Source organism: Ixodes scapularis, unplaced genomic scaffold (assembly GCF_016920785.2).
Source record: "Ixodes scapularis isolate PalLabHiFi unplaced genomic scaffold, ASM1692078v2 PGA_scaffold3__209_contigs__length_174095766, whole genome shotgun sequence".
Lineage (NCBI taxonomy): Eukaryota > Metazoa > Arthropoda > Arachnida > Ixodida > Ixodidae > Ixodes > Ixodes scapularis.
Window position 1 is genome coordinate 163335158 of NW_024609868.1, and position 25174 is coordinate 163360331.

The following is a 25174-nucleotide window of genomic DNA, read 5'->3' on the forward strand; positions in this document are numbered from 1 at the left end:
AATCAATGGTTTTACAGTACATAGTGTTCTTCAGCTTCTTAAGAGGACAGTGTTATTATTCGTTAAATAGCATAGTATTACGGGGTATACGATTTGTTTTCCTGCGAAATATGGTGCTTAGGCACTAGACAGCTCTGCGCCTAAAAATATGTATCTCATTTAAAATACCAGCTTGTACACAGCGTTGACGCAGAATTCAACTTACAAAACTGTGTTGTGTCGTCAGCTGTATACTCCACGGTCTCTTAAGCACTTTAGATCGACTGCATTGCAAGAATGTAACAAAACGTTTGGTGCTAATCCACTAGATGGGATCGGGGAGGGACTCTACAGAGATTTACACTCTATGAAACTGCTACATGGCAATATGGAAACAATGCCTTAGCAAACCGGAATACATATATTACAAAGACTTATTCACCTAGCCTGCCACGCTTGGCCACGCGAAGAAGAGTTACGCACCTAATGTTGTTCCTCCAGTTAACCTACGGCAGGAGCGGAATGACAATCAGCGGCTATGTTGCAGCTCACACTAAGCGACAAAATTAAAAAAACACAGTAAAAGAGTGTGCGAAGTTTTCTGCCACGAGAATATTGTTAAGTATATAGCTACTTTCCACGCAATGCTGCGGAATCGTTGAACCATTCTAAAGAGCTAATAAAAATATATTTCTCCGCATATGGTCACATTTCAACGAAGACGTATGCTAGAAAAAAATCATTTGTATTATTCACACCACGCGACTTTCCACGATGAATTCGCGAGATTTGTTTTAACCTTTAACCTTACCCCAGGAAGGACGCCAGAAAAAAGCCTAACTTGGCAAAAGCCTGGCAATTCCAGGGGCCTAACTTGTTTTGTAATACAGTGTTGCTCCAGAGCGTTAATAATGAGTGCTCGAGCGCATTGTTTTGGCGTATCTAATCGCCATATAATTGCAAAAGTGCCCGACTTTAATCAAAACATACCAGATATAAATTAAAGACGCTGTAGCGGAGCCTAAATACGGTCCTTGTTTGGCAATTTACGCGCAACGTTGCCATTTTGAACCCGACAACCAGAGATGTAGTGTAACATGTTTTGCGACTTTGGCCTAAAGATACCAGATGGCAGCCACACTACCAGGAACGAAGCCCAGTGTTGGCACTTGTACTACGAATTAGGGCCAGTGTACCCAAATTCTAGCCTAAGAAGGTCAAATTTGGCTATTTCCGAGTTTTTCGTGTTTTTAAGGCCCTCAATTTCTAAACAAAACCAAATTTTGGCACAAAGAACTGTGGTACCTTACCAAAAGTGCTCAAGTGTTCAGTGTTTACTTTCGCGTGATAAAAACTGCAGGTGCGGTGCCGGTTTATTTCACATATATTTTTTATAATATTACATTGAGTGTTACTACCCCTTTCGTTAAATAGGCTTCTTGCACCTGACGTCACTTTCAATTAACTTCGAAATCGAAACCAACATTGTCGTCTGCCATCTGTGCGTTCCCCATCTTGGAGACATTCGGCGTCTTATTACGGCAGGAGTAGTGCCGTCGATCCCGAGCGTTTGCATCACTCGCGTTTTATTTCATACAAATCGCTGGCCAGCAGCCGAATAAACACAGGAGAAAATAAACATTAATACTGTTTCGCATTCTCGGACGACACTGAAATGTGCACGCCTCGCAAAAGTGCCATCAGACGGCAAAAAAAAAAAAAAAGAATATGCGTCGCTGCTAATCACTTGCGGTCACTGAAAACAAATTTAGTGTCGTTACCTATACGTGGAATCTTTGGGGGATATTGTGCAGAACTTATCAGCACTATAGATGGCCCTTCAACGTTTTAACTGGCTACACAGATGAAGACTGGAGCTTCCGCACAAGTAAGTTCGGCTCCGCTACTTGGCCTAGTCATTCGCAAGAAGTTTCATGGTGTAATACGCCAAAACAACAGGGACAAAAAACGAAGAGAGAACTAGACAGGACGGGGCGTAACTTTCAACTGAATTGTTTATTTGGATGACAGAATTTAAATAAAATAAAATATAAAAGCAGGTACACTTGACAGAACACCAAAGATATGGTCTAAAAACACACACCCCTCAAATGCCAGCGTCATTGGTTCTTCAAATAGTAGAATTCTTAATCAGTCAACGACAAAGAGGGAGCGCTTATACAACTACTGTCGTGGTGGGACCTAATCAGGAAGGCTTATTGAATTTCTCTTGCCGTTTTTGTTTTGTAACGGCCCATGACACAGGTGTCACCAAAGATGGGGCTGCACTTTTCAGAGTTGGGCCCGCAATCGCAACGGTCTCAGTGGACCGCTAAGTGGCCAGACGGTGACTGCCTGATCGCCAACGCATGCTCTCTGACCCTATCATTAATGCATCTCCCCGTCTGGCCAACGTCACCTTACCACATGACAGGGGGATTTCGTACGTGACACTAGTGGCGCACTCGCGGAACTTAGTGACATGTCGTTTTAGAGCGCAGCTCTTAGGCGCCCGTTCCTGGCTTGAGCGGCGTCGCCGTCGGCGTCGGCGTAACCGCGAGTAACCCTCGTAACCCTCGTGAGGGTTACGAGGGTTACGAGGGTTACTCTCACGAGGGTTACGAGGGTTAGTTACTCTCAAAAGGGTTACTTTCACGAGGGTCACGAAAGTTAAGAGAGTTACCCTCACGAGGGTTATGAGAGTTACCCTCACGAGGGTCACGAGAGTTACCCTCACGAGGGTTACTAGGGTTACCCTCACGAGAGTCACGATGATTACCCCGGTCACGTGACCCCCTTGCCAAGGTCACGTGACCCCCCCCCGAGGTCACGTGACCCCCGTTGACGCAATCGCCACTGATGACGTCATCAGTGACATCACGGATGACGTCACTGGCATCCGCATCGTCATCGTCATCATCACTGATGACGTCATTAGTGACCTCACCGGCATCCGCATCGTCATCGTCATCATCACTGATGACGTCATCAGCATTGCCACGTGACCCCCCGCCACCCGAGGTCACTTGTCCCACCCCCCCAGTGCCCTTCCCTCCTCCTCCTCAAGAGCTGCGCTCTAATTCTGCGTTACAGGGAGTTGTAAACGGCTTTCTTTTTTTTTTTGCACGACTCTTGTGGCACATCCGATTCCTCTCCTAATCTGCTCTTACACAGTGAAGATAGTTTATTCGGTGCTGAAAAAACGACTGATATGTCAAAGCGATGGGCCACCTTCTTCAGATTGTGGAACATCTTGTGAATGTAAGGCAAGACAACAGGCCTACCTACCGTCTTGGGAGCCCTTTCGCACACTGCGCTGTTGTCTTTTTTCATCGTTTTTGCTAAGGTCTCTGAGACATCTCGAAGAACATGACGGGGGTACCCTGCCTCTTCAAGTTCGCTGAGTTGAGAATGAAAACTGTTTTGCATCCGGTAGGGGCACGATTTCTTTAGCGCGGCCCTTAGACAAGATGAAGCAATGCCCTCTTCACTAACTTGGAGTGCGCCGAGCTGAATGGCAACATTCCTTTCTTGGAACGGGGCTCATACGCTCAGCAGGTACGCTCCGCACCGAAATATAATCCAAGATCCAAAAACTGCAGCAGACCCCAGACCGATGTCTCGTGGGTGAATTTTAAGCCGAAAGCGCAGCTTGCGAACAGTTTTAAAAAACGGGCGATCGCTTGATCATCCGCAATTACAGGGGGGAAACACACGCCAAATAATCGTCTACGTAACGAAAAATTTTAACATGTTCCTTCTGTTGAATTTTTTCAGATATGCGCTTGTCACAATTTGCAAGGAAAATGTCACACAGTACCGGTGCTACAGCGGAAGCGATGCAGATGCCACGTTTCTGCGCAAGGAGTTTCCTCATCTTATTCGATGCGCAATCCACAAACCCTTAGCTGGTACGAAGCTCTTCTGTCGAGATTGATCCGGCCTATCCGAAGGAACCATTCATAAGTTGGCGAACCGATTGATCGAGCGTAGCCTTTTCCTGGTTCCTAATTATTACCAAAATTCTAAAAAAAAAAAAAAAAAAACAACAATGCTGCCTGCAGCTTTACTCTGTCCTACTTTTACGGCTGGAACAATTTATTACGGGGTAACTGACCATTTAATCCTCGAGTGAGCGGACAATCTACAGCGGGAACGCGGCCCCAAAGCACACACGACGGTATTACAGGGACGAATGTCTCCAATGTGGATTCCGGCGGGTTCCTGAGAGATTTCCGAACCGGAAGTAGCGTTGCATCGGGGTCTTGGTCAAGAAACCGTATTTGATTGTTTGTACAGTGACCACAGGAAGTGACGCTACCTAACACTGCGTTGTTGTTACCTTTCCGTTAGTGCAAGCGGCCGGCAAGTCAAGTAAAACATGAAAGAAAAAGGAAACAAGTAGAATATGTGTTATTTATGGAGGTATCCAAGTCGCACAGTGATCCGTAGAGCTTCTTGTGCCAGAAAGCTAAGCTAGCATTGAAACCCTATTGCCAGCTCCCCATTTACAAAACAAATGGCTGTACTCACTGCGGTGTCCCTTGAGCATTGTGCCGCAGTACCGATCTCGGTCGATCTGCAGAAAGTCACGGTCACAGCGAGACGACTTCTCGACGTCGAACTCGTTGAAGTCCATCTCCACGAAACAGAAGGCGTCAGAGGGTCTGGTGATGGTCATGCGGCACAGCATGTTCCCCCGGTACGCCGTCGGGAAGCCGTAGCTCGTGATGTCGTCACTCACCCTGTCCGTGCAAACGTCGCAAAGGGGCGGGGCGGGCAACACTGCGTGACCAACAACGACACGCAGCTCGCTGTCTAATCGAGACTCGAACGGATAGTGAACCACACTGGCACGTCCTGCACTCTAGAAAATCGGGAGCTTCTAGTCCCCTCATGACACTCAGAAAAACCCAATCGCTGTAATCTACGGAATTGGTGAAGGACGAGAAGTATGTTCAGACAAACAGTCTGTGCTGCTCCACTCAGCACGTGAAAATTTATGTTCATTGCCAAAGCGCAGTTTTAAGATGTAAACATATTTTCAGCGACGTCATTCACCGAACTCTCTCCGTAGATTGCAACAGTTGCATCTCCCGCGTGATTTGCATGAAAGAGGACGCACTGGATTTTGAAAAGGTAAGTCTAGTCAAGAGATGAACTAAAATAAATGAGTGATATTGATATACAGAAACTAAATACGCGCAATGCCAAAATATTACTCTGAAGGAAACCACGATCAATACGATAAAACATGCCACCACCAGTTTTTGAGAGAACATTCAGCGGGTTGGCTGTTTCTCAAGCAACCTTGTTCCCCGATGTCGTCATGTTCGTACTCAATTAGATTACTTGTTTGTAATGTCATTTCTTTTACCCTGTTCTTCTGCTATGTTTTCAGCCATCCCACCGGATGATTTCTCCTTATGTGGTTTTTGCGGCCGTAGTTTGTAAGTGCTCCTCAGCGATCACGAATTGCTCAAGACTGGCGGCCATAGTTCAGTCAGTTCCTGCTCAGGGCGAGCTGGCGATTAGCTCCCACAACGCTTCTGCAACGCGCATGTCACACCAACAATATTGTAGTTTTTATAGGATAAGAGATGGGGGCTCGTTCTGAACCTGCGCTGAGCCACCCTTCATCGTGGCGAACTCGCTTGTCGTTCATAAATGTGTATTAATAATTCTTACAGATGTTTGATATCTACAAAGCAAAGCCGTAAAACAGTCGTAGAATCTTACCTCACTCATAGGAACTGGTCTTGCGACTAGGCCATTAGTACGTTTCGAGCTACCGCGGTACTAACTTTGGGTCACACGATGGCCATGCACTGATCGCAAGGGTTGTAATCATGATCGAGCCGGTAGTTTCGGTTTCACCGTTGACCCCGAAATACAACATCGCGTAAGATATCTACACAAAAGCTTCTAAAAATATTGGTACCTCCTAATTAAAGGACACTTTCTTCACAAAAAAAAAAAAAAACAGTCGTAACCCTAAAATCGAGAACATGTACAGGAGTTACCCTTTAGGAATGACATACTGACACAACTTGCATTAAAGGGCGTCCCTGGAAAATAGCTCTTAAATGCATAACATTTTTACCGCTCCAAAATAGGATAAGCAATATGTTCTAATTAATTTAAAATATTTTTTCGTAAATTTCTGCATTAATTTGTTTTATGTTAGCTTCCACATCACAAAACATGTAAGTTGTTGCATATTTAATTAGGCGGTTAAGAATACATGGGAACGATTGAAGGTACTGTTTTGTATAAAAATTTACTTTACTTCGGAGGTCTTAGTTTTACTACATTTTGAAAGTTACAAGCTCCTACTTAAACATATAAAATAGCGCAAAAAAGACAAGGACAAGAGGTGTACTGGACAAGCGCTAACTTGCAGCTATACTCCGTTTCATACATAGCGTGCAACGCTGGGAAAGGTAGTGAAGTAGTGCGCATGAAAATACAAAAAAAAAGTGTCACTCCGCGTGTTTCGTGGACAAGCGCTACAAGGCGCAGCTCTGGCGATACCGACGTCTCGGTGGCGGTGGTTCGAATCCACCTAAAGCGGAAATATTTTTTATACGTATTTTTCTGCAAGAATGTGCGCATTGCGGAAGTGCATATTTAAATTTTTTTTTTTTTTATTTACAAGGTCGTAAGGGCTGGTTTTCTGCTTGAACCCCGCGCCGGCCTCGTCAAAACGGAAGAACGGTCGAGATCCAGGGCGTCTGTACTTCAAGCCGTTTCTTTACATGGTAGCGTGAAAGTCAGAGAGTACCTCGAGAAAGTGGTGGACGGGCCTTTATATAACGAATACTGGGAGAAGGGGACCGCACCGTTATTGGTCAGACGGCTTGGCCTTACCTCGCGCGATGTGATTTCATAAAAGTTTCCTTCAGAGTCGGAATACTCGCCGGTGTAAGGCAGTCATCCAGACGGCAGTATCGCGCTGCTCTGGTGCCGGCGCCTCTATGAACCGAGGGTGATTCACAATAGACGCGTACACAACACACGGCACTCGAGGTCAGGATCGAGTGTTGTTTCCTTTTCGAGGAATGCAGGGGCCTCGGAATACAGTTACGGGCATGTGCGTCGCTCACTTAGCAGACCAAGTTTAAGGTGCCTCAGGCAGACGGGGCCGACCAAGGTTGCGTTCCCGCAGGCAGAAGAAACCAGACGCGTCGGAATGCAGCCACGGGCATCGTCCACCTAGCCAACCAAAGTTAAAGGTCCCGCAAGCAGACGGAGCCGTAGAAACGATTCATCCCCGACACGGTTCCTTCTTGAGGCTTGTTTCACTTTGAAACCATGCGACCGATTTTAACGCCAGACATAACAGAAGGCAGTCCAGAACACGGTCCGCGTGCTGGAAACTTTGATGTTGCGAGGTATTCGCTTCAGGGACGCCACCTTGCCAGATAGACGCTGCGCATTGTACTTCGCGACAGTACGGGCCCACACTCCGGTGTCGTTATAGACGCTTTCAGCGAGTCAGTTACTCGAGCTGCCACCAGTCGGCGCGCCCTTCGCGCGCCTTCCGGGCCGCCATAGCCGACCTTCAGTTTCTCGCCGTTGCTCCGCGTTGTGTGCTACACAGGCGACTACCAGAGCTTCGTTTTCATGTTCATTTACGTTCCGCATTAAAATCTTGTATTTTCTTTAGGTTTTTTTGACATTTAGGACTTTCATTTAATCATTTGATATTTATATTTCGACATAGCTCTTGTATTTTCTTATTTATGGAATGGAATCGGGCAGCGAATGTGTCGACGATACAAGATTATCAGGCTTCAATGACCATGTAAGTTCATCCCATTCTTGCGTTTTGGTCGCTAATAAAGGGCAGTCAACACTTCTGCGACATATGTAAATTGCAACTGACGCAGTAAGGCTATCACAGTCGTACTTCTCGCTGCATGAGCGCGCTCGTTTCCGTAAAGCCGACCCGCTTGTAAGCGATTTAGCGTGCGACGAGACGAGCGACAGAGATTTCTCACTGTCTCCCGTCGCATTGCTCGGTTTTGGGATTTCTAGAAAACGTCGCTCACCGTCTTGGTCGCTTGCTCCGTCGCTTCCAGGTTTGCCTCATCGCGCGACTGACTGAGCGACAGCGAAGCGGGTCACCGTCGCTTATCTGGTCGCTCACCAAATCACTTACATGCGGTTTATACTCAATTAATTTCCATGCACACAGCATTGAACCATTGGCGCCTCGATAACCGCATGCAAGCGATTCGGCGAGCAACGAGACACGCGACGGTGACCCGCTTCGCTATCGCTCGGGCAGTCGCGCGACGAGGCAAACCGCATGGAAGCGACGGGAGCAAGCGACCAAGACGGTGAGTGACGTTTCCTAGAAACCAAAAAAAACCGAGCGATGCAAAAGGCGACAGTGAGAAATCTTCGTCGCTGACTCTCGTCGTTGTCGCCGTCGCTCCTCTCGTCGCACTCTAAATCGCTTACATGCGGGTCGGCTTTACGGAAACGAGCGCCCACATGCAGCGGGATGCACGACTGCAATAGCCTTACTGCGTCAGTTGAAATTTGCATATGTCGCAATGGTGTTGACTGCCCTTTATTAGCGAGAAAAACGTTAGAATGGGATGAACTTACATCGTCTCTGAAGCCATAATCTAGTATCGTCGATCCATTCACTGTCCGATTCCATTTCATAAATAAGAAAATACAAGAGCTATATTGAAATATAGATATCAAATGATTAAATGAAAGCCCGAAATATCGAAAAGGACTAAAGAAAACACACGATTTCAACGCGGAAGGTAAAAGAACGCGAAAACAAAGCTCCGGTAGTGGCCGGTGCAGCACACAACGCGGAGGAACGGCGAGAAACTGAAGGGCGGCTATGACGGCAGGGTCACGTGACGGCAAGATGGCGGCGCCCATGAAATGTTGCCTGAAAGGGTCTATACTGACCGTCTCCAGGACTTCACGGACCGACGTCTCTGGGAAACGCGTTCTCGAACTCGCGTACATGTTGGCGATCACCTGCTTGCACTCTTTCGAGATCTTCGCAGAACGAATCTTCGAAAATATCCGAGCAGGAGGGGAAAGCTTCTTGCGTAAGACGCCATCTTTCAAAACCGGCGAGGCAGGGGCAGCCGCACAACCCGAGAATCCGAAGCGGCTGCCGCACGGACGAAAACGGAAAACAATTTACAGTAGTTTGCAATATTTTTCATATTAAAAAAAAATCGGTGTTCCGTCGAAATCACAACGCCACTATCAGTTACTAACTCCGAAGATGCACATTTTTCGACTTTCTTTGGTTTTTTTTTTTTTTGCAGGGGCAGCACTATAATATGGGGAAAAAGCAGGCGGTCGGCAGTGCAAACCGGTGCGCTAGTTTTGACTGTGTTCCACGCTATGTATGAAACGGAGTATAGCCTTACTCAGGAAAAGCAAGCATATATATACACACGACAGGCGAAGCAGCACCACATAAAAGTTGACTAAATTTGTACCCCATCATTCAAGAACTGAAACTCATGACTATGAAGTACAATAGAACTGTCGCTGACACATGCCGTCCCACTTTTTTTTTATAAAGAATACTTCCAATAGCTCGCGATCCACCGTCTTACGGCTTCTACCCAGAATCCTTATCTGCTGAAGCTGCGGAACACAGCCACACGTGTTGCAATGTATAGGCGAATCCGAGCCATATTTATATCTTACTGATAATCTGTGGTCCCGTGCTCGGTGATTGATGCACCGCCCCGTCTGGCCGACGTATGCCTTACCACAACTCGGTGGGTTTTCGTGGACCACACCCACTGTGCAGTCCACGTAAGGGGTGACGTGTTTTTTATAACATGGCATTTTCGCCTTCTTATCAGGAATGCAGGAGCACAACCCAGCCAACTTCTTTGGGGCAGAGAACACAACGGGAACATCGTACTTGCTTGCAACTTTCTTCAGATTGTGGGCAACCTTGTGGATGTACGGAATAACTTCTGGTCTTTTTGTTCTCTGCCACGTTGGGACCTTTCTTTTCAAGCACTTCAATTTTTGTGGAGCGGTCTCCGCCACAGAAATTAAGACCGAAAACGGGAAGCCAGCCAATTCCAGCCTAGAAATCAGATATTTAATACTAGTATCCGCCTGGTGGTCACAAGACTTCAGCATTCAGACTCCAGGCACGAAGTTGCAATAGGTCTCTTAACCGTCTTCGAATGACCTGAATCTCCTGATATGTTTTTTTTTTTTTTTTCCTTCTTTTTTTTTTTTATACATGACATTACAAGCACAGAAAGGCGATACTTGGACAGTGTCGTTCCTGTACTGGCCAAACATTGGTCCCAATATTGGGCGAATGTACAGTTTTGCACCAGATCTCTACATCGGACAGGCGTGGGCGTACCGCTGTTTCGCCAACGGCCTGGTGTCGGAGGGATATCGTGTGACTACTGCCCAAATCGGACTGTCCGCCAGGTAGCAGCCAGATGTAGCATATGCGTCAGCTCTGAATCGGCCGGACGTCACTCATACGCCCGCTTGGTGCAGAAATATCGGCAGTATTGGTTCGCACGTCAACTGCCTATAAGAGCGCACTACGTACGCATACACAGACAAACGGAATTGTTTTTGATCGCTCCCACGAGTTAATGAAGCCACTATTATTACACATAGCTTGTTCTCGGCACTTTTACAAAAGTGATCGATTCTTCTCTGCGGAACGGAAGGAAAATGATTAAATAGTATTAAACTATTTTCGCGCCAAGCAAAACTTAAATCAAACGCGGAGGACCGTAGAGATTGGGAAGGTTTAGTTAATCCATCCGATGCCTCTGATAACGATACCTGATACTCCCCCGCCGCCTTTGTGCCTACATCGTATCGTTAGAGAGTTTTCGTTTCCTCCTCCGCTAAGCTCTCCGCAACGAAGAAGCCGCTACTGCGCCTGCGCGCCGATGGCCTTGGCTGTAGAGTTCCGGATATCCTAGCGGGTTTCGGAGAGCGTTACGGGACGGTGAAAACGGTCTACGAAAACTCTTTGTTATCGGGAGTATCGGAGGTGTCGGAACGATTAACTGAAACTTCCTATTGTGACGGAAACAAAGCAACTATCACAAGCATGCCTGCAGTGTACTTACAATTTAACCGCGATATCATGTAATTCGTGATACGTGCATAATTCGTCGCGTGCAGCACAAAGCAACGCGAACACAAAGTACAGAAAGAAGAAAATCGCCCTCATTCAACGGAAGCCTCACTGTCACGGAAGAGATGTTCTCTGTCGAATTATGCCCAACAAACACAGTACAATAATCGCATGGACTCCGACGAACCAAACGGCCATTACCGAATAGTTGGCAATGGCGAGTTCCGGCTGTTCACGGCGCAAAACGACGGCCGCGATGTAATGCACGAAAAGCAGCAAACACTGTAGAGCGCATTTGGAAAGCCGGACCTACATGGCCCCCTACCCATCACCATATCTTGGCAAACGGCGAAGACTACGGCCCCAGTGAATCCATCAGCGCGCCAGAGCGAGTCACGTGACAAGTTTTGGTCTAAGCGCTGTTGTCCTGCGGAGAGCGGTCACCTGTTTCGCTCCACCCTTCTGATTTGCTCGAAGCGGTAGTCGCGCTCGGCGATTTCTTCATGGTCCCCGATTTGCTTGAAATTTTGTTAAACTCGCCAAACGACATCGCAAAATAGTATCCCAAATATTAGGTTAAAATATTTTTTTTTTCACGAAGTTATTGAATTTACAATTTTGGTCCTCACCGTGTTTTTCAAACTGAAAGTATCTTCTGGCAACAACAAAAAAGTGACGTCAGTGGAAGGCAGAGGTTCACTCTTTGGACTGTAAAATGTGTCCCCAACTGATTGGAAGCAGTTTCGCGGTGTCAAAGGAATACTTTGGAAGCTCGCTCCAGTCCCCGCGCTCCAGCACGGAACAAGTGATTGGCATATTCTATTTTTTAGACTGCTTGCTCGACTGGCAAGCCTGCCCGCCACTCACGTCACAGCACTGAAAAGTGCGGGTATATTTGAATGTTGGTTTTTGCATCATTTGCATTTGCCGATTTCGCAATAACTATTATGAATTTCGTAATACTAAATAGCATACCGGAAAGGGTAAAGGCCGGGGAGTCAGCAAATATACTTAGTTGAGATAGCTAAAAAAATCGCCAGAGTACCCCTTTAACAGAACGAGAGGTCGAAAGGATATACGATGCAGCTAATCTCCCTCTGCCTCTTTGTCTGTCTTTGTAAGTCTAAAAGTATACATATACCGTTTTGCGTAATTTTTTGTTCGACGTCGGTTTTGAGGTAGTCAGGAAATTGCAACGCCTTGCCGGCATTGCCGACTCACAAATGATACTCTCGATATTTATCCAAAAATGGCGAGGGGTACGTTATGTCAGGATGGCGTCGCCCGCTACCCTTCCAATAATTCACACAGATAGGCTGGATCAAATTGGTATCGGCACAATCTTTCCGATTTGACGCAAATATTCGCGCAATACTGCGTGCTGCGATGTCTGTTTACCATTATGCTTTTTTACCGGGGACTGGGGCCGAAGGACGAAGAATTTTTTACAGTGGAATAAAAAGTAACAGGGACAGACAACGTCTCTAACTGAGCTGAGCTCAGCTGTGAAGATCCTTGAACTACTTAGCTGTTCCCAAGTTTCTGGTGCTAGAGTCAGCGACATGTGAAGGAGCGCGACGCCGTTAGGTTCACGCATCGGCATAGGTTTCTCATCATTCTTATCGGCTAATGGCGCAATTCTATTGGCTACAGAATGAACAAGCGTTTTTTTTAAGCTTTCACTGACTGTAGTAGGAAGGAATTCGAAGGCGAGTTCTTTAGAATGTTAAATTAATCCAAGCTTCATGTCACTTCGATATTGAAGTTTTCTTCAAGTTTCAAGTTTCAACTTTCAAGTAATAACCGAAATTTCCGCAACAAATTTGTTGTATCAGAGCACCATTCATGAACCTGAAATAAAGGGAAGGAAACGAAAACCACATTTGAACGGAATTACAAAGCCCACTATGAGAGAGATAAGGTTTCTGAATTTCATGAAAAGCACCCCACGGAACCACGGCCCAATTAATGTTGGCCCAATAGTCGCCAGAAAACCCGAATAGTTTGCAGAAGCGAAATTATAGCTCCACCTACTGCTTCCTGGATAGCAAGTAGTGATCTGCCTCGCCTTGACGTGGAAGCCTCGTTTGTTGGTCTGGCTGTCGCTGTTGAAGTGAATCAGGAGCTGGTCTCTGTTGAACATGAACACCCCTGCAACGAGCGTCCACCAAAAACCTTAAGGCTTGTCCACGCAGAAAGCGCGACACTAACTTGGTGTTTTAGACAGAACGCTGCCTTCACGCTATATTATAAATTATACTAGGTAACAGAAAGTATAATACATAAAGAGGACGCTGCTACGCTGCCCTTTCCCCCTTTCCCTAAGTCTGCGCAGGGGATCATGCGTTCGCATTTCATGGAATAAACTCTGTTGTAAGTTGAAAGAATGTACTCGTCTGTGTTTCGTCCTCTTTATGTTCTATACTTTCTGTTATCTAGTACATCTGAACAACACGCTCGTTACGAATATTATCACATATCCGCGTTCCATTGCACGTGACACGGCCTTCTTGAAGATTAGACCGGCAGCGCTATTACAGTGCTAATCACCGCTGACACTAACAACCTCTTACAACGGGCTGACACACATAACAAAAATGTTCAGGCACTCTCTACAGAATTTCTATACAGAATGGTCCATAAGGTCTATAGAATTCTATAGAACATGTATCCAGTTTTTACAGCGAAGCTGTATATGACTCACAGATCGAATTTCTGCAATTTTTTTCGTGTCGTGCTTTGCCACTTGAACCGTAAATATATTATCTACTTTACTTACTGGGAGGATCAGCAAAGCGTTTCACCAACGAGGCAGAACACAATTTAGTTACTAGTTATAATGAAAAAAAAAGATACCTGGGTTTATAAGAAGGTGACTTCGTGGCCTTTCGAGCACCCTAAGACAATTTGTGAGGAGAATTATTAAAAATTTTACAATTTGTTATTGTGTCACACAGCTGTGAGCTTCCTACACCAGATGCAAGTCACGCATGCGCAACAACGTGATTTCCTTGGAGCACCCTTTCGGCCACTGATTTAACTTCCCGAAGATGGCCAGGCTCATTCCACCACCGAAAGATGTCATGAGAAGCACCATCAGCCTATTTAATGTTTTGATGGTCAATCACGATGCTCTGGTGGAGTCACCCGGGTGACATCAAAATGTTTTCATGGTCCGTCAGTCACCACCAGAAACGTTTTGGCGGTTTGTGAGCTACCAATAGGTCATTTTTGGTGTTTTGTCAGTCACAATCGGGAGCCTTTATCGGTCCCGTCAGCCACCATCAGGAAATGTTAGATGGTCCTTCACACACCGTCAAGTAAGCTTGTCGAACCTTCTAAGATGTTTGATTGGCCATTAAGGTATTAGGGCTGTCCGGAAGGTGTGATGGGCCTTCAAAGAGATCTCATGGGCAATTAAAAATGTAAGACGGGTCATCGAAAATGTTTGATAGAATATAAAAATTTCTGATAATATTTACGATTGGGCTCCTTAACTTTAATGGGACACTATTTAGTGCAGGGCTAATATAGTACAGGTGAGTAATTCCAGTGGCGCCGTATTGTGCATCGTACCTAAGACGCTGCAGAAGTGAGTTCTTACAATTCAAGCGAATTATTCCCATTCAAGATTAACTTGTTAGATGGTGTGCGCAAGGAACACTGTCGAGCAACCGATCCACTCTCAGAACGAAGCTACCTTACTACGACCCCAAAGGGAACAAGATACGGCGCCAAGATATCGCTGTCATGGTGTCTCGTGAACGTTGCAGCGAGCCACTTTGCTGTACTGCAAATTGTGAGGAAAGAAACTAAACTACCGCTAATTTTAGCAATGATTCAGCGCTCCGTTGTATGTGCGAACCGGCAATTAAGTATTATAAAACTGCCCCAGCTCGCTGGGAGCATGCCTTTGATTGCCTAGCGTCGTGGGTTCGCACGGCGTGCGGTGGTGTACTCACGGACTGCACCCGGAGTGATGGAGCCGCATAACTTCTGCCCGTCCACGTCGAGGAAGTCGTACACGCATCCGTCGCTGGCTTCCAGCTCAAAGTTGAAGAAGGTGAGCTCGAGGCCGCAAACGGCGCTGCTGGCTCGACGGATGTAGTACCAGCACTTCTGGTCTGGGCCATAGGGCTCCGGGAAGTCGGGGCTCCACAGCATGAACTCCTCTTGCGAGTGCCTCTCTTCGCAGGCCCCGACTTGATCGCAGACAAGGCGAAAGTCGAGGAAGAAGGAAAGGTGAGTGAGTGACACGACCCGCGCAGCAAGTGCGCGTTAAAACATCATGGTGCGAATGCTGAGAACGAAGGGCGTGTGCGTCATTTTTAGCTTAAGACACGCAGGGTAGGGCGGAGAATGCTATTACCGTGTTGCAGTCAGGGAGTTTGCTGGTCGATAAGAGCGCCGAAGAACGAAGCGTGACATAATACGCCACGTTTCTTAAACTCTCACTGGCTGCATTGTCTTTGTCCGAAGCATGCACTCTCGCGTTCGTTTTTGCTTGTGTTTTATGCTACCTCGAATATACACTTTTGCCTAAACATTAACCGTGTATATTTTATGGTTTTAAAGGTTCATTAACTCCAGAAACTACACGGGCGCATTTCTGTAGAGAGAACATATTTAAACCCAACATCACTGGCATAGTTTTGTTCGCTTTTCTAATTGTGAATGCTGGAAAGTTGTAAACGAAACACGGTATTTCTTGGAAAAGCACCATCTGGCACTAGTAATGATCAGCATAAAAGTTACAATAATTAGGGCATAAACATCTTCATGATTAATTTATCTGCGAATCAAAACGTGTGTGAGCATTAACGTTATTGTAGTGCTTTCGTATTTAAGAAAAAGGCGCCTAAACCACGGAGAGTCTTCTGTGACTCTACGGAAAGGCACGCATTTTTAGGCGTAAAACAGAGCTTGTAAATTGCAGCCACGCCATTGTTTCGAATACCTTACATTAAAATTGTCGTACACATTATTATTGGGTTAACCGCACACCGAAAGCTGGTCAAAAATTGATTCCACCGAGGCCAGTGACCGCGATGGTCCAATCGGTTACGGCGTCGCCCCGGATAGGCGAAAAGTTGCGCGTCTGATTCTCGCTGCTGGCTCAATTTTTGCCAGCTATCTTTCCCTTTCCCTTCACCCATGTTTAATGCGGTACATTTAATGCTCACTTTCTCTCCCATTCGTCCACATTATTACAACGGCTGCAGTTACCAATCTTACCTCACTCCCCATAAATATATACGGTGCAGCCTGTCCCTATGGGAAGGAGTGGCTCCTTAAATACCCGGGAAAGCGGGCCCTTTTCGACATTTACGAGTGGACATGACGTGCTACATCACTGCCGCAACTCGGAGCTGGCATGGGCCTTAAATCCGCAAAGGCTGTCGTTACCCCAATTAAGCGAATTCGAAACTAACAGTACATGGGCACCTGGTCAAAAATTGAGTCTGCCAAGACCAGTGGCCGGGATGGTCTAATGACTCTAATCGGTCAAGTTGTCGTCGCGGATAGGCGGAGGTTGCGGGTTCGATATCCGCTCCTGGTCCAAAGTTTCACCAGCTCTATTTTTTTAAGTCCTTACTTGTCCCATTACGCGAAAAGCCGGCGTCGTTGACCGCGAAAGATGGTCATAAAACTACGTCGTCAAGCAGCAAATCAGAAATGAAACAGAAAGAAAAGCACAGCCACGCAGATGCCCTCTGTCCCGGAAGCCATCGTGAGGTCGGCGGGGTTCGCCGCGCCTGCGCAGTAAGGGAGCGGGATGTCACTGCCGGAGCGCCGTGGGAGAAAGGAGGACGTGGCACGCTGCTTGTAAGAACGCACTGCGTGTAGGATTGCTTTCGCATTCCTACAGGTAAACAGTCTTAATTGTCTTTGGCGAGTTTTTATATAGGCATTACCTTTAATCTTTTTTTCTCTTCCCCAAGTACGATGCAATAAATTCAGTAATCACTCCCTCCCCTAATCGTTCACTATATATATATATATATATATATATATATATATATATATATATATATATATATATATATATATATATATATATATATATATACAGAGATAGATGAACCAAAATGCTTTACGAACAAGCGCACAGGTCGACAGTCAAAATTAAAAAAAAATACACTCCCACAGCTCTAAACTATCAAATCAAAAGGGATCGGTGGCCGAGTGGTCTAGCGCACACCCGCTCGGAGCACGTGGAGCGAAAGCTCGCGCTGCAGAACCCAAAGATTCTGGGTTCGAGCCCCACCCCTGCCCGTTGTCGATCTGGATGAGCATCGTACCGGCGTGCGGTCGTGTATCACTACTGCGTGGTGCACGTTAAAGACCCCAGGCTAGCGGTTGTATCGCACTGGCTAAATTTCTCATCTACAGCTGGGAGACGCGATCGTCTGCCCCTGTGAGGCAGACCAAGTTCTAGGCTGTATAAACAGACACACAACCCAATTTTTTTTCTATCAAATCAAAAGGTCTGTTCGATTCGGCCAGAAAGTTCTGAACCAGTTCTGTCCAAGTTCAGAGGAGTGCAGGAGTCGTGCAGCGGCGGCGCAGAACCACTGCAGCCGCCGCGCCAGGACTGGCGCTGTGATCGGCTTTGCGAGTGGAAGCGCAGGGTGTCGTCTGCATCTGTTGGCTCTTGTTTCTCCACGCCACGTTGTATGCTACATTTAATTAGTCGCGATTTGATGAGATCATTCGTGTTTCCTTATTTTTAAAGTATAATAACCGAATCTTTTCTGTGAATATTTTTTTTTCGAGTGTACTAAAAACGTTTTCTGCACCAAATGTGTTTCTGTCTGCATTTTTAACGGTCGTTCGGTTCCTGTCGTTTCCGTAAGCGATCTGTCCTTCACATTCATTTAGCAATAGTAGATTCACTCCAAGTCTCTCGAGTTTCGCATTTCGACGATAGGTTCGCGGCATCAGGATGATTGTGCGCCGGGATTCACTGGCGGCCGCGCGCGGTCGGTAGCGGTCACCTCGAAGACGAAGGCCTGACGATAGCGTTCTGGCCAAGACAGTTATCGACCGTAACTTTCGCGTCAAGCTGAAGCGCTTATTCTGATTCTCAAGAAAGAACTACGTGGAGCTACCAAGCAAATTCCGATTCTCGGCGTTTTTCTCAGGCTCATTAGTAGGCGTCCACAGATACCAGAGACATAGCATGCAGTATTATGCTTAGCTACGGGGCATGCGAGGGCCAATGTTCTAAATCCCAGACATCTGCAATGTATCGGAGTCGTCAGTATGCATTCAAGAGCAACTGAATTCGGGGACTATCAAGAGCGCAATACCTTTCCCGTTTCTGTAAGGAAGACTATCAACACTTTGGATCCTCAGATAGCATCAAAAAGAAACGATTCACGTGAGCCAACATTTCAACACTCAACACAAGGAGCAAAACCTACACGAGCAAGTGCCTAAAACGCCTTCAGAATATCATAATCAAATTCCTACCCTCGGTTATAATCTCAATTCCGCGTCCACCGCGGGTACGTCATTATCATAAATGAGGAAACGGAACCTCCGTATCGGCGTTATTGTTGCACGTCGCAGACATTTGAGCAAGATCTGCGAAAAATGGCACCGCGAGCAGAGACGGACGAGGACTGTCGTCTGCTATCGCCGTCTGCTCTTGTCGTCTGCTTCTGCAAGGACGCTGAACTGACTCCGGAGCCGGTGCAAGATTTTAAGGAACTGGGTCTGAACTCGTTCAGAACTGGGATGAATCGAATGCGCCAGTGCAGCGGCCGTACAACTTCCGGTTGAATCGAATGCACCAGTTCCTGCACTGCTGAACTAGTTCAGCCAGTTCAGGCGAATCGAACAGGCCTATAATCTGTATTCAGTGAAACTTCCTCTTCATCGAAAACAAGGAACAGGATGCCAGCCTAATAGCCAAGATAAAAAAAGTCAAAGGCAAGGAAAACAGAAGAAAAGTAAAAGACAAGAAAAATGAAAAAAAGACTAGGAAAAGTAAAATAGAACATAAAAAAAAGAAAGCATATTAATAATAATAATAACACTGCAGAGCCCCATATACGTTTTTCCAGTGGAAAAGTGTACTTTGTACATACTGGACGGCGTTTAAATGACCGCCTGCGTGAGCACAACAACATCATTGCCAATTCCAACTCTGGTCTCTTAGGTTTTCAATGTAGGGATTGTGGCTGTTCTGCGCGATTGTACAACTATGCTGTGTTAGGCAAAACTGAAAACCAGCTCACCCGTAAAATAATAGAACCGCAGAACATTGCACGACGGGATGCCCGGTGCGTCAGCACTTTGTCCTTAACCTTCCTACAGTAGGCCATGATGTCACCTGGTTTACATATTTTGGTTATTAATTTCTGTCACTCCTGATATCTGCAGTGCTATTACTGCTATCATATTTTATTCTTTGTCTTCCATTTTCCTATTCCTAGTCTTCTCTCCTTTTCCTTGTCTCTTTCCTTTTCGTTTCCCGTGTCTTTCACTTTTCCTTTCTCTTGGTTGTTGGGCTGGCATCCTATTTCTAAGGGTCGATGAGGAGGAAGTTTGACTAAATACAGATTATGAATTGACAGTTCAGCGTTGCGTGAGTGTATTTTTTGTGTGCTTGAATTTTTGACTGACTGTCGACCTGTGCGTTGGTTCGTAATGATGCCTTGCTAACTTGTCCAATTTTCAGCGTTAACAAAAGGCTTTAGAACACCAACACTGCTTCGCAATGCGACTTCATTACTATATATATACAGAGTGTTTCAAGTAAAAGTGACGAAAATTCCTAAAATTAGTGTATTCAAGGTAAAAAGATAAATTTCTCAGGACCGCGTTACTCGTGGTGGTGGACGTCAGGAAATGCGCGAGAAATACTACTTAGCTCGCTAATTAATTTCAAATGACTCATTAACTTTTTAATTGGTGAAAATAGACATATAGTTCCCATCAAAAACTTCTTGAGTGCCATCGAAAACCACTTAATGAAGCACTTTCAGAAAGATTTTAAAGGGGTCCTGCAACACCTTTTTGACTGCTTTTTAATTTGCACCGAACCAGAGCGCACTGAGCGTAGTACCTTAATGAAACTTTCCGTTTCTCAAATTTCGCTTTATTTTAAAACTTATAGGCAAAATAGAATTACAGAAACAAGCAAAAAATAACCTCCTTCATGACGTCGTAGGTCCTGGCTTGAGTGGCCGTGAACTAGAAGAGGAGTAGTGAGCTCATCGAGCGCTCACGGCTGTCGCACTCCGTGTCGACGGCTCAAGAGGGCGCCACTAATGCATAAGTTGGATAGGCTGTATGAAGCGCGCGACCAGGGCGGCTCACATTGCATTTGCTGCACGATTAAAGACTATTTCGGCATAACACTTCATTGGCCACAAACGAGAGCAAACACGGATAAAGATCAGATCAGAACGGGAGCTACTTCGCGCTACCATACCGCCAAATGGCCAAATGGCCAGCCAAGCCCACGCCGAAAGCCTTCGGAACGCTCGGAACCGGTCGGATCCTTGAGCCGGTATACGACCGCAGCGCCGCCCCGTACACCTGGGACCTTTGTACTCTTGACGTTCGTCGGTGCCTCATCCCAGTAGCCCTTTCTAGTATGCGTCGTTTTTTCCGCCGCTTGGTGGCGGGTATGTCGAAGGGTCATTTCTTGTTTCCGTACTTTATAAACTGCATTTGTTTCTTTTCTGATCTAAAATACTGAAGAAAAACTACTTTCATACATAATTAAAACGGTTCTCGCCACTTATATTTTGTATTTCGACTAAAAGAAGCTTTTAGCGGCTCTAACCAGTAGTAAGGCCAGGACCTAAGACGTCACATATCGCGCGCATTCGGCAACGCGGGTCGCCCTCGTAGGTGGAGGAGGTTTCCGCGTCGTCCGGTTAAAATATGACGCACTGATATTTATTTACTCTCTCCGTGCCCGCTGGCTTCCCCGAACCCCAAGAGACGTGGAAACCGCAAAAAAGATGGACGCTTAAATATGTTTGCAGGGCCCCTTTAAGCGCGTGAGAAGCATATATAGTGGGCTAAATTGACTATTCGTGGAGCTGGCACAAGGCTAGAGGTTGCGGTAAGGCGCATGTGCGATTTTTCTGTCTCTTATGAGAGCCCCATCCTTGTAGTTGCTACTTGCTCCACGATGGTAACTTTAGCGCACTACTAAGCTTCTCACACTCTTAAAGTATTTCTGAAAGTGACTGATTTCGTGGTTTTCGATGGCGCTCAGCAAGTTTCTAATAGGAACCACATGTTTATTTTCACTAATTAAAAGTTAACTAGTCATTTTCAAATATTTAACTAGCTAATTAGTAAGTATCGCGCGTTTGCTGATGTCCGCCCCCGCGAGTAATGCCAGCCCGAGAAAATTATGTTTTCACGTGGAATACACCAATTTTAGGAATTTTTATCACTCTTACGTGAAACGCACTGTATATACTACATACGCTGGTCGATTTCAATCAATCAATCAATCAATCATTTTATTTTTTTCAAGTAAAATACAAATTGGACTTGAACGGTCCGCCGGCACAAAAGGCAAACAGGTTGCCTGACGAGGTGCCAGCGGCCGGAGAATGAATTCTTTACTAGGTCGAAACGGAAAACCGTTTTCGCTTCATACTTTTAATTGTCGTTTTATTTAGTTCTAAAAAACCAAAGACGAATTTTGCGACTTAGGCTTTTGTATCAGGTCGCGTATTTGGGAGGATCGCCACGTTGAGATACCTAGAACAAAACAAAACCTTTTACCAAGGTTTTTTTTTAATCTACGTTAAAAACACCGACTGCCTATAAAATGTGTTGTGTTTTTTTGTTTTTTTTGTTTTCAGGTTCAGAACTGTTTTTTTTTTTTTTTTTCATAATGCACCTGGTTTGAATAATCATGCATCTGTTACATTTAAATTTACGGATTAAAATATATCAAATAGAAACTTAAACAAACTCTTATTCAGCAAGTACAATATCGTTATAGGCAAAGTTATTTCAACAGAAGCGCATCTCAATACAAGAGGATACTCTAAAAGTTCGAATTTTAACATCAAGTATCTCAAACAGGTTATTGTTTAGTTTATTTTTCAGTTTTTTTTCATCTCAAGAGTCTTGAAGTTTTTCTAAAACACTCAATAAAATCAGATGTAATCCATGGTTCTTACATATAAATTTGTAGATTTGAAAATACGATGCTTCAAGCTTTGTTTTCACATGTCAAGCTAGGGCGTAGCGTTTGTTTCTGCCAGATTCTTAATTATCTTAACACAGACTCATAGTGTTTTCTGGTTTTCAATTTCACAAATAATTAAGCATGTTATTTTTAATGCAGGAAGTTATAATAAAACACGCGAATACACCCGTCCAGCTTGTTTACTTTAAAAATATCAAACACATCGCGAATAAAAAAAAGTCCCTAAATTGAGTCATTAAAACCAACAGCTTCTAAATTTTACCTTTTGAAAGTCGTATTTGGGATACTGTGGCGCTAGAGGCAAAAACAAATACTGATGCGCCTAGAAGATTAGCGCGAGATATCTACTTTTTAATGCGAAAGCAATAACTGGTCCCATGGAGTAAAGCGGCCGGCGTCAGTAACCGCGAAAAACGGAACCTAAATTGCCATTTCCCCATTTTCCCATTGGCTGAGCGAAACGGCACCTAAAGAGCCATTAGCTGCGACGCGTCAAAGTTCCGAAGAACGCCACCCCACAGAGAAGCCCTCTTCCTGGCGCTGCGGCCCGCGCGCTGGTAAAAAGGAGAGGGTGGCGTGCGCGCTGCCGAAGCACTCGCGTCAGGCGTAGCCGGAAAGGGAAGCTCCGCCGTATAAGTTTTGAGTGTTCACTTGCATGCAAAGGCCTTTTTGTTAAAATAGCTATATTTGTCGATAAAGGCGTTGTAATTGTATGCAAAGGCTTTCTTCGTTAAAATGGCTATATTTGATTAAAAAGGCATTTCGCTCTTTCAGCTTTCTGTTCATAAATAATTTAATAAAACTGCATGTAACAATACGCATTATTATCTAAACCAGGTACATTACTGTCAAAAAACTCAGATTCCGATCTTTTTACAAAAAAAAATTCTATGAACACGTGACGCTTTTGATGTAGTTTAAAAAGCCACGCAAAAACCTTTTGTTTTGCGGAAGGAGCCTGGCAAAGCTCCCGAACGAGCGACTAGCTGTGACGATTGCTCAAATCCCAACATCCGCCTTCGGTTTTTTAGAAGTCAATGACTTGAGGACTAAACATATGAAGCAAAAACGGTTTTCAGTATCGTCCTAGCGAAGAATTTGCCAAGCATATATCTTTCTCACACGTTTTATGGGACATGACTCCTTTTTCCTGCAAGATTTGAAATGAAATTTCCACATTATTTCCCAGTTCCAAGCCGGCAACGTATCGCATTAATATATTTAGAAGCCTGTGGTAGGCTGAGTGTGGATAAATTACATGTTGAAGCCCAGAAAAAAAAAATACATATATATTTTTTGACGCGCCTTTCTTTGAAGAACTCGAGACATCAATAAAATCTCAATTTAAACTGATGGAATAAATAAGATGCACCGAGTTCATCTCGCATCGTACGAAAAAAAAAGGAAAATCATAAAAAAAAGCTTTAAATCATTCGTATGCTGAGACACAACATGACTGGACCAAAACTCAACATCGCTTTTGCGTAAAATTGTAGTTGGAGATGTTTTTACTCAGGAAGTACCGAAGGCAAATTTTGAGATTTGGGCGACTGTCACAGGTCCCGCATTTGGGTGTTTCGCCAGGCTCGGATACATTTTGGACAAGAAAGCATGGCACATGGTTGTTAGAGCTAAAATAAAAGGTTTAAGTTCACATAAAACTGTGTATTTGTTTTTAATGTTTTTTGTTTGTTTGTTTTTGTACAGTAATTTACATAAGACCATATGACTGGCTAGTTGGTTATACATCACCCTTGTCCGTTTCTTTGTCTTCCGCTTCTCCTTGTCTTTAGCGTTACCTTTATTTGTATAGGAAATTTACATGTATTGAAGGATGATATGTTTTGTTACATTCAACGGTATGATATATGGTGCATATCAAATGAAAGCTTACATATATACCTGTTCAGTAACTATAAGTTTTTCTTTTCTTTTAAACGTTTTTCAACGAGAACGACATAGAATGTGAGCGGAAACTTTGAAAGCACAGATTTCATGAGATATTTTTTGTAAAAAAAGCCAGTTTTAATCTCTTTCCTATTTTATGCACAAAGAGCGTTTGGTATTGTCTGAAATTAAAAAAGAATCAGATGCCATATATAATTTTGACATGTAAAGCCGTACATTTCGAAATGCAATATATTTGAAGCTCAATTAAAATAGATATATTTGGGTCATTGCCATTTTGTTCTACCTAATTATTAATTATTTGTTGGTACTTAGTCATATACTCGAAGAAAAAGGGTCACTATAGTTTTGTTTCTAAAAGGAGGAACGCTCTCGTACCCTTTAGAAGGGGAGAAACTTGCGTCCCAGAAGCAGGGGAGAAACTTGCGTCCCAGAAGCAGGGGAGCAAATAGTTCCTCCGTCAGCTCGATCTCATTATGGCGGCCCCGAATCGAGCAAATCGAGCTCAATAAGGCTTAACGAGGACGCTACGTCTCTTGTAAGGGACGAGAGGAGCAGCAAACAAAAGCGTAACACGAGCTTTCCGCGAACTGTGTTTATTTCCGAAGTCGGCTTCCCCCCACAGAGAAAGAAAATTCCGTTTCAACAGTCTTTTCATCGTCATCACTGCGATGTTAAATGGAAACAAACGATATCAAGTTACCACACGCACTTTATGTCTTACCTTTGCTATTCCTCGAGCCACAATTACTTCGTAAACCGCACATCACAGAGGAGTGGTAAACCATTCGCGAAACCAAAATCCGCTCTCAAAAAGAGCAAATTCGAAGCAGGCTATTAGACATAAGGAAGATACATAGAAAGGGGGACGGACAACGAAGACTTCCAATTTGGAAGTCTTCGTTGTCCGTCCCCCCTTTCTATGTATCTTCCTCATGTCTAATTACCGTTACCAACACGCT

General features: G+C 44.9%; 2 protein-coding genes across 2 annotated transcripts in view; both read right to left on the minus strand.

Moving 5' to 3' along the window:
* LOC8051371 (bone morphogenetic protein 1) overlaps positions 1–4674 on the minus strand; it is a 61482-nt gene extending 56808 nt beyond the window's left edge. The window contains exon 1 of the mRNA XM_042292948.1: positions 4513–4674. Coding sequence (XP_042148882.1) covers positions 4513–4672 — 160 coding nt within the window. The 5' untranslated portion in view covers positions 4673–4674. The remainder of the gene's footprint in view (positions 1–4512) is intronic.
* An 8276-nt stretch (positions 4675–12950) lies between these two features.
* Positions 12951–25174, minus strand: part of LOC121837354 (adhesion G-protein coupled receptor G6-like) — a 45648-nt gene continuing 33424 nt past the window's right edge. Inside the window, exons 3-5 of the mRNA XM_042292949.1 lie at positions 15070–15309; positions 13142–13258; positions 12951–12958 (exon numbers count right to left, since the gene is read on the minus strand). Coding sequence (XP_042148883.1) covers positions 12951–12958; positions 13142–13258; positions 15070–15271 — 327 coding nt within the window. The 5' untranslated portion in view covers positions 15272–15309. The remainder of the gene's footprint in view (positions 12959–13141; positions 13259–15069; positions 15310–25174) is intronic.